We start from the raw sequence: 14,219 nt of genomic DNA, 5'->3' as shown, positions 1-14,219 counted from the left end.
ACTTTTTAGCTGTTGCTTATCATTTTTGTATCTCTACTGAGATCCAGCCATTGTTTCCCACAGCATTGTTGTTTTCCAGTATTTTGCCTTTTAATCTATATATATATATATATATATATATATATACTATATACTACTGTATATATATAGTATATATATATATATGTATATATAAAGTAACTTCAATCTTCATAAAAAAACGCAATGTTAAACATCTGTATACTGATTATCATAACATAAATTGCAAGTACAGTATCGGCATACACAAATATGAATCTAATAATAGGCCTATAAAGTTTAGATATAATAATTAATATTTGTATGTATGATTATACGGTATTTGACGACATTATAATTTTTATCATAATCATCATCTGGATTTCGTGATAGATTTTTTTTTTATTTCGTCAACCTAAGCAAATAGGATTTTACGCAGAAAGCATTTCACCTTAGGGGTATGTTATATGTCTCACCCCTGGACGCATAGTTTGCTTTTCCCTGTCCACGAAGCGTGAATATGTATTAAAAGTCAGTTCCAAAATAAGCAAATAATTCTATTTAATGTATATCATTAATAAATAAAGGAACAGTGATTGACATATATATTCATAATTTCCGTTAATAAGGTATTACCAGTGGCAGAGCTAGGGGGCTATAGTTCCCCTCCCCCGGGGAGGCCTCCCCCACCCCGTCGGGGAGAAAAACCACAATTCATAGGAGAGAAAAAAAAATCAATAAAATTATATGCATTTTGTACATAATAGACTCTAAATTCTATTAAATAAGCCTTTGAAACCCCTAAATTGTCATATTTTTTTTGGGGGGGGGAGCACGTCCCCTGGACCACTTTCGAAACGTTCGACCACATAAGCCCCCTCCCCCCGTTGGGGATCTTCGATCCCCCTTTGGAGAATTCTTGGCGCCGCCACTGGGTATTACTATACTGTACTCTCTTCCTTTAAATTAAATACTCAGTGTATTGTAATAGCCTTCAACCTCTAAAGCATGGATATTGTTTTAATCGCATTTTTAAATGCATTAAAAAAAGTCTATTGAGTGTGGCGTTGCTTACAAAAATGTAACATTGGCCAAATATACAATCTAGTATAATAATACATTAATTTCTCATGTTTAGGTTATCGACAGTGTCTTCTAAGAAAAAAATCGGTACAACTACATGATATAACATGGCATCAAATGAAGGTAGGCCTAATGATATTTCGCTTCATAGGTTTAGTATTATAATGGAGGAAATATATTATTATATTTTCTCCATGGTATTACCATGTTATGCAGGCCTACTACTGTATTTATTTTGTATTATTATTATTATGTATACTTAACGATGATAATTATATTTAATGAGATGATTTCAGACCTATACATAGCCTAATTATGTTTCATTTTTTTAACCGGAGTACGCTGTACTTTATACTTTGGTACTTCCATTTCTCGAATGCATTTTGTGTAAAGCGCTTAGAAGCACTGTTTTGCATTAAGCGACTAACATTATTATTATTATTATTATTATTATTATTATTATTATTATTATTATTATTATTATTATTATTTATCAAAGGTGTGGTTTGCACACAATCTGCGCATGTCTGGTCGCAACATTTGCTTTACCAGCCTACCGAGGCTGCCTGTAATATTATATTTGCACTCTACATGTACCGTAAATATGCAAAACTGCTTCTCTGTATTAAAGCACTCGATAAGAGATTATTTAAAGTCAACACTTATTGTGTTTATCGATGTGTGTATGCTTCCCTTCTGACGACATTTTAAGTTACTATGATTTATTTATTATGTTATAAATAAGTACCAATTTAGGCCTAAGTCTACAGGAAGAAGTAAAATTATTAATATCTGAATCATAATAATTATTGTTTTTAATATACGAATAATCTTTATTGGAATCATCACTGATAAAATATGATTGAAGTTTAACATAATAAAAAAAAGACTTTTTCAACAAAAAATAAGACAAAAGCCAAAACATCATACAAAGGGAGGGAGGCGCATGCAGGGAAAGATTAAGCCTACCAATTTTGGAACAAACCATGATGAACTCCGAAGAATGGCAAACGTAAGGCCATAATTGATTCTACGTTTCGTTCATTATTACAACATTGTCAAAAATTGCTATTATAATAATTGTGCAAAATAGTAAAAAAACGAGAAAAAAAGTAGGTATAATGTAAAAACAATATTTATAATAATAACAATGATAATGATTATGTTTGTGGTGATGATGATGCTGATGTTAATAGCAATACAATTGTATTATTATTATTATCATCATCATCCTCATTATTATTATTATTATTTATTTATTTATTTATTTATTTATTTATTTATTTATTTATTATTGTTATTATCATCATTATTATTAGTGATTTGCTATTAATTTCAGGTCTTCCAGTGAGCAGTGGCTTGAATGTAAAAGATCCGGTAGGTCTAAGCAGCCGGCCGTATGGCCATAGTTTAACGGGTTTTTTTTAAAATTAATGTCAATAAAGAAAACAATGTCGTAAGCATTAAAATTGCTAAATTTACCTTGAATCTTTTGCATTATCAAGGTTGGTGAATTCCTGATAGATGTTGGAGCAGGGTTTTGATCTCTTTGTCTTTTAATCTAAATCTATTTGATGCATACCGTAACATAATTAAAACTTGAGTTTTGTTAAAGTCAATTTAACATGTACAGTATGTGTCTGTGCTTATATTAAGATGTTTACTGTTGTTTGTATGAGATGTATCTGGGAGTACCATGAATTTTTACCATTTATTGATATATTTTCTAGAAACTAGGATTGATGCTAAGCTACAATCATCAACAAAAGAAGTAAGTTATATTTTAATTAATAAAATATTGAAAACATAACATATAAGCAGACAGCTGATAGAAAATATCATCGCAAATGTAATATCGTTTGAAATTCCATTTTGGGAAAATATTTCATTTCTGTTATGGGATCACAGTTTTGATACCGACAGCATGCGCAGTTTCGAATAAAGTAAGTTTCATTTTAGTCGGCACAAATTGTTCTGCCAAGTTCGTTCATTAACTTAGGCCTGTTATGTTCACTCGTGGTTCTGTTTCATATTACAATAAATTATCATTACAGGTATTATCATTATTTTTATTTTATTTAATTATGCCTAATTAATTAATGATTATAATATTTATTTATTATTAATCTATGTATCAATAATAATATCATATATTTTTATCATATATTTAGGATTGTAAACAAAATAAAAGATCGATTAAGAAGACTGGGTTATGATGTATGGATAGATAGCGAGAAAATGGTTGGACCCCTTTCGCCAGCAATGGAGGAAGCAGTAAGCGACGCTGGTATAGTTCTTATCTGTTTATCCAGAAAATATGAAGAAAGTGATAGCTGTAAATTCGGTAAGGATATTAATCAACACTTATATAGGTGAAGTGTACAATACATATGACATAATTTAAATCTAAATCAATCGTCTGAACCATCTGTTTTAAGTGTATTATCACTGATTAATAAAGCCCTGACAGCATAATGCACATGCAGGATGTAGTAATCAATCAATTAATCACAAGCTCTATTTATAAAAACCATCATTAGGAGAGACATTAGCCTGGTTTTCACGAGAGCCCTAGTATCCGGATCAGGAGCTAACCGTTAGCGCTAACCGTTAGCACCTGCGTGAGAATGCCCGATCTGTTAGCGCTAACCGTTAGCAGTATCCGGATACCGCTAACAGTTAGCAAGCGCTATCGGTTAGCATGATGAGCGCGTTTCTTTCATCAACCAATCACACGTGTACGCGTTTACAATTTCCAGTTTGTTATTGGCCAGTGATTTGATCATCATATTTTTAGAATCCGGATCGGGATTTTCTCGTATGGACGCACGGCAGCTAACGGTTAGCAGGATGTTAGCAGCCGTGTGAGAACATAGCCACGTTAAACGATCAAATACGCACCATTATTAAATTGGCGTTAGCCATAATGAAAGATTATACGTCGTGCATATTACATTGGCAATCTCAAAAACCAAAAATTTTATTTTATTTTATTTTATTAATGAAATTTAAAATGTTCACCGAAAAATCATTAATATTGTCATCCCTATGAATGTTGTTTGTCTATTTTATATTTTATGTATATTTAATTTTAGAATGTGATTGCATTCTGAAATATGATAAACCATTTGTTGCACTGATCATGGAAGATTTTGAAATTGACGAAAGCTCATGGCTTAAAAAATTCGAAAAAAAAAATATCTATGTGAAATTCACCGATGAGGGGAAATTTGAAGGAAACTTTACGGAATTAACCCGAGTTTTAAATCTAACCAAGGTGAGAATTTTATTGTTTAAGCTATACGGTACGTGTACAGCCATTGACACGTGTACATCTATGCACGTGCCAAGGGTGGCACCAGTATGGGAGGGGAAGGGTCCCGACGAGAAGAGCTTTCCCCCCACCCTTGTCGTTGAGAAAAATACACTATGTCTAAACTCGATTAAATAGGGCATATCCCTTTGAAAACCCTAAATTCCCATAGTTTCCGAGGCTACGTCTCATGGAATACTTCCAAGAGGTTTGAGAGAAACGCCCGACCACGACTAGTTACGTTCTCGTCGGGAAAAATGTTGTCTGCCAGGCATTGGCAAAGACTACAGGAGCAGTCGAATTATTCATGTTTAAAACCAATACATTCAAGAGGGTAGTTTAAAAGATCAAATGTTAAAATGGTAAGGAAAAATCAGCGTTAAAAAGATAGAATGTTAAAATAACTAATAAGCATTAATCTTGGGCACAAAAGCAATTGATGGCCAAAACATCGGTCCTGAAAAGACACTTTAAGATACCACCTCCTGATACAATACTAATATTATTTTTGCGGTATGAGCATTCACATCAAAATATTATGACGTTGCACTGCGGACCGACGGTCCCAATGCTTGAGCCCAAAATATCAAACTGAGATACATAAATTTCCTTATTTTATTCCACATGCAAAGTTATAATTTTTGTTTGCACCTTTATTTATAATTATAATTATATTCTAATAATTGTTGTAATAGGATAAGATTCTGAAAGCACATGTCAGAAGGCAGCAAGTCCCGGCTCAAGGTCAGTTTGTATTTTTCTTATACAGGTTTCCCTCTAATTAAAGGCCTTGGAACCGGGGTTTCCACTGTCTTTAACAATTTTGCTCTCAAATTAGAATAGTAGAGATAAACAAAATATTTTAATATGTGACCACAGAAAAGTGGTCTTTAACTTGAGGGAGTCTTTAATTAGAGGGAGACAAATATATTCTATATATTCTATGGTTCTGCTGGAGCTTTTTTAAAAGTTGTTTCTGTACATGTCTTAGGTCTGTATCGAATTAGTGATTTATCTGGACCAAATTTTAGCTGTCTCTTGAGGGAATGTTCCTTAGAAGGTTTAAGGCAGTTCCTGTAGATATGAGTTTGCTTTCGTAGGTACAAATTAATAACAATACTACCTCTTTTAATTAGCATTCATTTGGTTCCTAAGCCGTGCTCAGCACTTCAATCGTCCCATGCATGTGCGTCCGTGCGTTGATTTTAGCCCCTGTTGCTGTGGCCCATAAGCAATTCAGCACAATGACTCTATTAAGGGTACTCTCCTACCTTTTACCTATCGACCCATTGCCATCACTTCCCTACTTTTTAAAGTTTCTCAGTCCATTATTTGCAACTCTCTTAATTCTTCCCTTCTTTGAATTTTAAGAACTTATTTCTGATCACTAGTATAGTTTTTATCATGCAATGTCAACTGGCGATCTGCTTTTCTTGGTCACTTACCTCTGGTCCTTTGCGCTTTGAAAATTTGATGAAAGCATAAAGGCCTGATTGCCAAACTGAAACTTTCCTCTTTCGCTGACGATACCTACTTAAGTTTATCTTCAGTTTTCGGACTCAAGCTTCCGCCAATCCTATTTGTGTTTCTGCCGTAAGATCTACAGCAGCTAATATTCTTTCTCAGAATCTAGTAATTGTGTGCAAATGTGTTAAAGACAACCATGTACAATTCAACAGCATGAAAACCGATCAGCTCGTAATCAAAACACTTTTTTCCTGTGATCTCGATGGGTCAAGTTGAACTTCGTCTGAATCTGTGGTCTGACCAATTCTATTTCATAGCTTGGTACCTCTGTATCGTCTACTCTTCGTTGGAGTCACCATATCCAAAACCCAGCCAAACGAGCCTCTCAAAATTCAGGTTAGCGTGCAATCTTTCGTGCTCGTAAATACTTCTCACCCTCTGCTCCATCTACGTACTTGCCAGATTCGCTCTCAACCAGAATACTGCTCCCCGGTACGTGGAGGAGTTCATCCTTCCGTTTTATCCCGCCTGGACAAAATCCAAGTCAAAGCTGTACGCCTTACAAACTATGCTTCATTTTCTTGCTCCTTACAGCCTCTCGAACACGCCGTCGAGTTCTAGCACTATCTGTGTTTTATAAACAAGTTTTTGGTCACACGTCCCTTTTAGGTCAACCCGAGCTTTTGCGCGTTTTCACAAATAATTTGTTTCTACACCCACTTTCCGTACTTTGTCGCATTTTAACTAATTCATTCCCAGAAGTTCTGTTCTTTTGAATAAACGTCCATCACATAGGCCCGTGCGCAGGGGGGGGGGGCAAAGGTCCAAAGGTCCACATTTTCCGGGGAATAAAATTCAAGACGCACTCTCACATGTTCCAGGAATCCATCCACCAAAACTCCTTGACCAATCAGAACAGTTTCCAACTAGGACTGCCTCTAATTTGTCTTACAAACAAGGACTTTTAACTGTATATAGTATAGGCCTAAGCTTTGAAGTATTTGTGTTTTTTTTCCACCGCTCGCGGCTCTATAGTTTTCACTAGAATTACCTTTATTTTCGCGAGTGCCATTTCCGGGCATCTAGGTGGATGGACCCGGGTCTTTATTTCTGTGAATTTTAGAGTTTCCCTAGACCCTTTCTATTTCGAATTCCTGAATCCGCCATGGCCCCCATATGTTAAAGTCCCTCCCTGGCCCGGTAAGGTGGTGGACGTATACTCTTCAAAACAACAACAAACGGCTTTTTTGCTTTTCCTACCCTGTTCCATTTAAGATCAGTATAGGCCTATGTTTATTTTATCAATTTTCTATTTTATATATTTTTGACGTCTACCCATCTCCCATGACGTAAATTCATGTAATTATTTGTTCATATTCGTAATTTCCATTAATTATATTTATTTATAACATTTACATTTATGGTAAAAATATAGTAGGCCTATTTTCAATGCCCATTAATATTATAGGCTTTTTTCATTGTGCGCTATAGACCTACATTATTTCTTTTACGTTTAAATTTGATAATGTTTTATTTACCTTGTGTTATAATTTTACATAGTATGTTGACATATGCAGTGAAAATCCGAAACAAAACAGCACAAAGTAGATATATTCACCGTTAGGCCTATCAACAATTTTGACTACACAGAACATTGGAAAATAAAAACACGGAATAATGTTTGCTGTCCAATCCAGTGGCGGATTCAGGGGATGGGGAAGCCCCCCTCCCCACTAAATGGTGAATAAAAAGAAAATTATATTCAAATTTGAAGTCTTAGAGTGGCATACCTCAGCCCCCACCATATCGACCCTTCATCTCTAAAAGTCCCTCCCTGGTCCACTGTCACCGAATAAAAACTTCTAATGCTTAGTTCATATTGCATCTTCAACATCTATTAAGACCTCAAAATATGAAGAATTGAAGAATGTCTGGGCGCAAAGGGGCTCCGCCCACTCGACGTCACGAGGGTTATGTCATTCCCCACCCCCCCCTATTTTGATCCACCTTCCACAAATTCGCACCCACCAAAAAAAAAAAAAAATTCTGCGTACGGGCTTGTGTTTTTCGAGCTTCTTATAATATATAACCTTTTAAACGTAATATCAATCTACTCTCTCTTTCTTAATTTTAGGCTTTGCCTGGCCTTACGTTTACCTTCTCTGGATCACATATTTAAAAAAAATCAATTTAAACAATAGCAATACCAATACAACTGTATGTCGAATTAGACGGAAAATATATCATTTACAGGTATCGGTGGTGAATCTAGTTCGCGACAGCGGGTAGCTGGAGTTAAGATTTTTTTAATTAACTCTACACACATAATAATCAATATAATGATAAAATATTTTTTTTGCTTCCTATCAATTAAAATAATATCAATACTAATACTTAGACGCAAAATATCATATCATTTACAGGTAGCGGCGGTGCATCCAGTTCGCAACCAACCGGAGGTAATATGTTTTTTTTATTTAACACTACACATAATAATCAAATGCTACATTGTTTGTGTTTTCTTCAATAATCAATTTAAACAGTATCAATACCATTACAAATATACGGCCAAACTATTATATCATTTACAGGTACCGGAGGTGTCACAAGTTCGCAAGAGCAGTCAGGTAGGGTTTTTTTTTATTGACCACAACATACAATAATCGATAGAATGATCAAATAATTCCATATACGTTTTACTGATATATAGATGATAATAAATATTTAGAAAAATATATAATATAATTTAAAATGCTGGAAAACAACAATGATTAGAGATACAAATTTTTAAGCAACAGCTAAAGAGTAAACACTTTCATTCATCTGAAAATAAGGAACCTAACATTTCGTACAAGGGCTATGCTTGTTACGATTATAACATCATGTTCCAATTTGAGTATTATTTATCTATTTGTTTATATTATTGTAATACTTACCATTCTTTTCCGTTTTTTTAACATATTTAATACATAGAACATTCTAGAATAACATTTAATTGATCAAAGAAACAGTGTAAACCACATTAATAATTTTAGGTACACATGGCACCATGTAGAATCCAAGAGTAATATTTGGAAGTTTCTGGAATCTTTGGTACTTTAGAGGCAAATAAGCCTAATTGGTTAATATGATGTAAGGTAACCAATGGGGAACTTAGGCAATGTAGAAGGCTCTTGAATGCTCTGGAGTTGTACAGCTAGGGTATGTAAGCTGACAGTTTTATCTTTCCGGAGCTCTTTTTGAAACACATGTTTATGTGAATGTTGTTGTATTATTTTGATACCGGATTCTTGTTGAAGTTTATACAGAATAAAAGTTTATTTGAGAGTTTTTTTACAACATTGTGAGCTGTGTTTATATTTTATATGTCAAAGAGGGATTCCTAGTCATTTCTATACCGCTTGGAAATACGTAAAGTAGGAATTCATGACATATATTGTGACAGCAGTGGTTGTTCTACTGCATGACATATAGTAGCAGTTGTGGTCGTGTTCTGCTGTAACCAAGGATTTATATCGTTTTGTTCAACGAACTGTGTGAATTTTCTATAATTGTAGTAAGTAGTCTGTAATTTGTTTTAGACGGTGGACATTACTCTTTATATTTGGAGCAGTAGACCTGTGAACGTATCGGTAACCACGATTTACTAGTAACAAGACCCTCGTCCAAATTGAATTATGGCTGATGGACAATCAACAACTAGATCCGGTAAGGAGTTTCAAGGTGACGAAAACCATGACACAGACGAGGAATCTGTTCAGTCACAACATTCGGAACAGAATACAGAGGACGCTGTGGCACCTAACCCTCAAGGCAGTGACTTGTCTATTATGCAACAGCAAATGCACCTGCAACGTCACAACATGCAACAACAGCAGCAGGAGCTGATAAGGCAGATGATGGATAGTCAGAATCAGCAACGCAGGGAAGAAATGGAGAGACAAGAACGATTACGCCAGAAAGAAATGGATAAACATGAGCGATTACAGAAGGAAAAATGGAGAGACAAGAGCGCTTACACAAGCAAGAAATGGACAAGCAAATGGCTTTGGTAACCACGCTGATAGATAAACAGCGGAAAGGAAAGCGACGACAAACGTCTTAAAGACATTATGAAACTGAAGGAGATTCAGATTGCAAAGTTGTCGGAGGGTGATGATATTGAGAACTACCTCACCACGTTTGAACGAATTGCAAACACTTATGAGTGGCGCAGGAAGCATTGGGTGGTGAAATTGATCCCTCACTTGACGGGCAATGCACGCAGCTTAAGTAGCACTACCGGTGACGGATAGCAATGACTATGACAAGGTAAAAGAAGCCATATTACGAAGGTATGATATTACAGAAGAGACATATAGACAGAGGTTTAGGGCTATTAGAGAGAAAACTGAGGAAAGATATGTATGTAAAGTTAAAGGATTTATTTACCAAGTGGGCTAAACCAGGAGAAAAAGTAAAGATGATTTGGCAGAACAATTAGTTGAAATTATGCCCACAGGGGTACAAATTTGGGTTAAAGAGCACAAACCTAAATCAGGCTTAAATGCTGCAGAACTAGCAGATAATTATTTTCAGGCTAGAAAAGGTGTACAATTTGACAAGAGGTTTCAGCCTCGAAATACTGATAGCAGATATAATCAGGCAAAAGCTGACAAGGGTACTGCTGAAGCAGAAACTAAGAGTAGTCCTAAATTATTTGATCAAAGTCACAAATTACAGTCTGACACTAAATGGGTGATACGAGCCATGATGTTCATAGCTTGGTCGTCACTAGGGCTCAGGCTAGGAATGATAGACTTAGAGAAAAGAAAGACTTGAAGAAGGAAAAGGCTTGTGGCATAGTTCCCAGGCAGTTAGATGAATTGAATGTTTCACATTTTCTGAATGAGTTTGGCCATTTAGATGGTCACATGTTTATGGACAATCCTCCTGAGGATAAGGTTTATAAGACTAGGAGTGAAAAAAGAAAGGTTAGGAAAATGTTTGCAAAGAAGAGGAAGCCAAGTCTAGTCAGAAAGGAGAGTTACATATTTTGGGCATAGGTGTAGCTAAAATTAAAGAGTATCCGATCAAGGATAGAACCTTGGATCCCCTTAGAAAACAAATGTTAGTACAGATGCAGGAAAAGATGATATACAGATAGTCTGTAAAGATGGCGTCTTATTCAAACAAGTTTTCCCTAAAGTCCAGGCTGAACCAATAGAACAGTTAGTGGTTCCAAAACTGTGTTAAAAGTCTCACATGATATTCCACTGGCAGGTCACATGGGTAGAAAGAAGACGTTAGATAGGATCACACAGCGATTCTTTTGGCCAGGAGTTAGAAAGGATGTGGCAGACTATTGTAGCACTTGTGAGATTTGTCAGAAAACTTCAAAGTATAAGACTAAGTTTAAAGCACCAATGATTCCAATGCCAATCATTAGCGAACAATTTCAAAGAATTGCCATGGACATAGTTGGTCCACTGGAACGAAGTAAGTCAGGGAATAAGTATGTCCTTGTCACATGTGACTATGCGACTAAATATCCCGAGGCTATTCCATTAAGGAGCATCGAAGCTACAAAGATAGCTCATGAGTTTGTTAAGTTGTTTTCTAGAATAGGGGTGCCTAAAGAAATTTTGACTGATCAAGGGTCAAACTTCACCTCCAAATTGTTGAGTCAGATTTATAAATTACTGTCGATTAAAGGTCTGACTACTTCTCCGTACCATCCACAAACAGATGGATTGGTCGAGAGGTTTAATGGTACTTTAAAGTACATGATTAGGAAGTTTGTTGAGGAAGATCCCGAGAATGGGACAGGTTGCTTCCATAGTTGATGTTTGCTTATAGGGAAGTTCCACATTTGCGTTGTTGTATGATTGGAAGGTGTGGGGTCCCCTTGATGTAATGAAAGAAATGTGGACGGGTACAGTGACAGGCTCTCAGAGCGTTGTGTCACACGTCGTTAAGATGAGAGATAGATTAGCCTCAATGAAAGATTTAGTACGATAAAAGATAGAGCAGGTTCTATCTTTTGCAGAAACAAACATATGACCTTAAGTCAGTCTGTAGAGAGTTTAGTCCAGGTGACGAAGTTTTGTTCATCTTACCATCTAGCAACAATGCGTTAGAAGCGAAGTGGCAGGGTCCAGTAAATTATGAGATAGAAACTAATGACAAACAGAAATTTTCAAATATCTATCATCTAAACCGTCTCAAGAAATTTAATCGTAGACCTATCGAGGCTATGATAGCAATAACTGATGTTAGCGGACAGGAAGAAGGCCATTATAGGGACGTTACTTGGGTTCTAGTTCTATTTTGGATTTCGATTATGGTGAAGGGTTGGAGGAAGCACAGCTTCAAGATTTGGCTGAAGTGTTTTCAGAGTATGAGTCAGTGTTACAGGATAGGCCCGGGAAAACTACCGTGATAGAGCATGATATTGAAATGGAACAAGGTGTGCATCCAGTTAGACAAAAGGCTTATCCAATTCCACAGGCTAATATAGATAAAGTAAGGGAGGAGGTAGAATCTATGTTGGAACTTGGGGTAATAGAATAGTACAGCCCTTGGTCTTCTCCTTACCTAATGGTACCAAAGCCTGATGGTCAGCTTGCTTTTGCGTAAATTACAAAAAAGTTAATAGTTTAAGCAAGTTTGATGCATATCCTATGCCAAGAGTAGAAGAGATAATAGGCAGAGTTGGTCCAGCTAAGTTCATAACTAAGTTAGATTTATGCAATTGTTACTGGCAAGTTCCCTTAATGGAAAGGTCAAAGCAATATACAGCTTTCTCAACACCTATACCAGTTTAAGTACTTCCCATTTAGCTTGCATGGGGCTCCAGCAACATTTCAAAGAATAATGGATCGTCTGTTGCGTGATAAGGAAGGCTATGCAGCAGCCTATATGGATGATCTAGTGATATTTAGCCCAGATTGGGAAAGTAATGTCCATCATATCAGAGAAATATTTCAGACCCTCAAGCAGGCCAACTTGACTGTAAAATCTAGCAAGTTTAGTTTTGCACATAGCAAAGTGCATTATTTGGGGTATGTAGTAGGAGAGGGGATGGTGCGACAGGGTACTACCGTAAGTTTATCCCTAACTACGCTGACATTGCAGCTCCTCTGACTGATCTGACGGAAAGAAATTGCCAGAAAAGATTAAGTGGATGCCTGATTGGAGGCATTTGTAAAGCTGAAAACAGCATCGTGTTCTGGTCCTGTTTTAAGGGACCCAGACTTTAATGCAGAGTTTATTCTGCAAACCGACGCGTCAGATCGGGGGTTAGGTGCAGTGCTCAGTCAGTTAGGCCCTGATGGTACTGACCATCCTGTGTTGTATCTTAGTCGTAAGATGTTACCAAGGGAGCAACATTATGCAACTATAGAGAAGAAGTGTTTAGCCATAAAATTGGCAGTAGAAAGCATACAGTATTATCTGTTGGGTAGGAAGTTTAAGATAGTGACTGATCATCAGCCACTAAAATGGCTGAATGAAATGAGGGACACCAACAAACGACTCACTCGATGAAGTCTCGATTTGCAACCTTACTGCTTTACTGTGGTGCATAGAAGGGGTATTTCCAACAGTAATGCTGACGGGCTCTCCCGTAAAACATAATGACAGCACGGTTTATAAATGTGTTTGGGAAAAAAAAAAATTGTGTTTGAAGTTTGCTCTTACACTTCTAATAAATCTATATTTTTCTTTTCAAATGATATTGTTATCATGTAATTTTTGTGATTGTGTATTTCTACAGTGTATATTCAGTTACAAGTTACTAGGCCTGGGCTTAGGTTTACCTTCTCTGGATCACATATTTAAAATAAATCAATTTAAGCAATAACAATACCAATACAACTGTATGTCTAATTAGACGGAAAATATATCATTTACAGGTAGCGGTGGTGAGTCCAGTTCGCGACAGCAGGTAGCTGGAGGTAAGATTTTTTTTATTAACTCTACACACATAATAATCAATATAATGATAAAATATTTTTGTTTGCTTCCTATCAATTAAAATAATATCAATACCAATACTTAGACGCAAAATATCATTTCATTTACAGGTAGCGGCGGTGCATCCAGTTCGCAACCAACCGGAGGTAATATTTTTTATTAAATTTAAACACTACACATAATAATCAAATGCTACATTGTTTGTGTTTGCTTCAATAATCAATTTAAACAGTATCAATACCATTACAAATGTACGGCCAAACTATCTTATCATTTACAGGTACCGGAGGTGTCACAAGTTCGCAAGAGCAGTCAGGTAGGGTTTTTTTATTGACCACTACATACAATAATCGATAGAATGATCAAATAATTCCATATACGTTTTACTGAAACACAAATATAT

At 35.9% G+C, this 14,219-nt stretch overlaps 1 protein-coding gene across 1 annotated transcript in view; it reads left to right on the top strand.

Moving 5' to 3' along the window:
* Nucleotides 1–5,473, top strand: part of LOC117117503 — a 10,971-nt gene extending 5,498 nt beyond the window's left edge. The window contains exons 2-8 of the mRNA XM_033261810.1: nucleotides 1,136–1,203; nucleotides 2,420–2,457; nucleotides 2,811–2,851; nucleotides 3,252–3,424; nucleotides 4,176–4,357; nucleotides 5,089–5,137; nucleotides 5,385–5,473. Coding sequence (XP_033117701.1) covers nucleotides 1,188–1,203; nucleotides 2,420–2,457; nucleotides 2,811–2,851; nucleotides 3,252–3,424; nucleotides 4,176–4,357; nucleotides 5,089–5,137; nucleotides 5,385–5,473 — 588 coding nt within the window. The 5' untranslated portion in view covers nucleotides 1,136–1,187. The remainder of the gene's footprint in view (nucleotides 1–1,135; nucleotides 1,204–2,419; nucleotides 2,458–2,810; nucleotides 2,852–3,251; nucleotides 3,425–4,175; nucleotides 4,358–5,088; nucleotides 5,138–5,384) is intronic.
* Nucleotides 5,474–14,219: the final 8,746 nt, after the last annotated feature.

The sequence above is a fragment of the Anneissia japonica genome, unplaced genomic scaffold (assembly GCF_011630105.1).
Source record: "Anneissia japonica isolate Jap-2015-1 unplaced genomic scaffold, ASM1163010v1 scaffold4920_len32381_cov107, whole genome shotgun sequence".
Taxonomy (NCBI): domain Eukaryota; kingdom Metazoa; phylum Echinodermata; class Crinoidea; order Comatulida; family Comatulidae; genus Anneissia; species Anneissia japonica.
The sequence above is the reverse complement of the archived record's forward strand: the minus strand, read 5'-3'. Positions and strand labels throughout refer to the sequence as shown.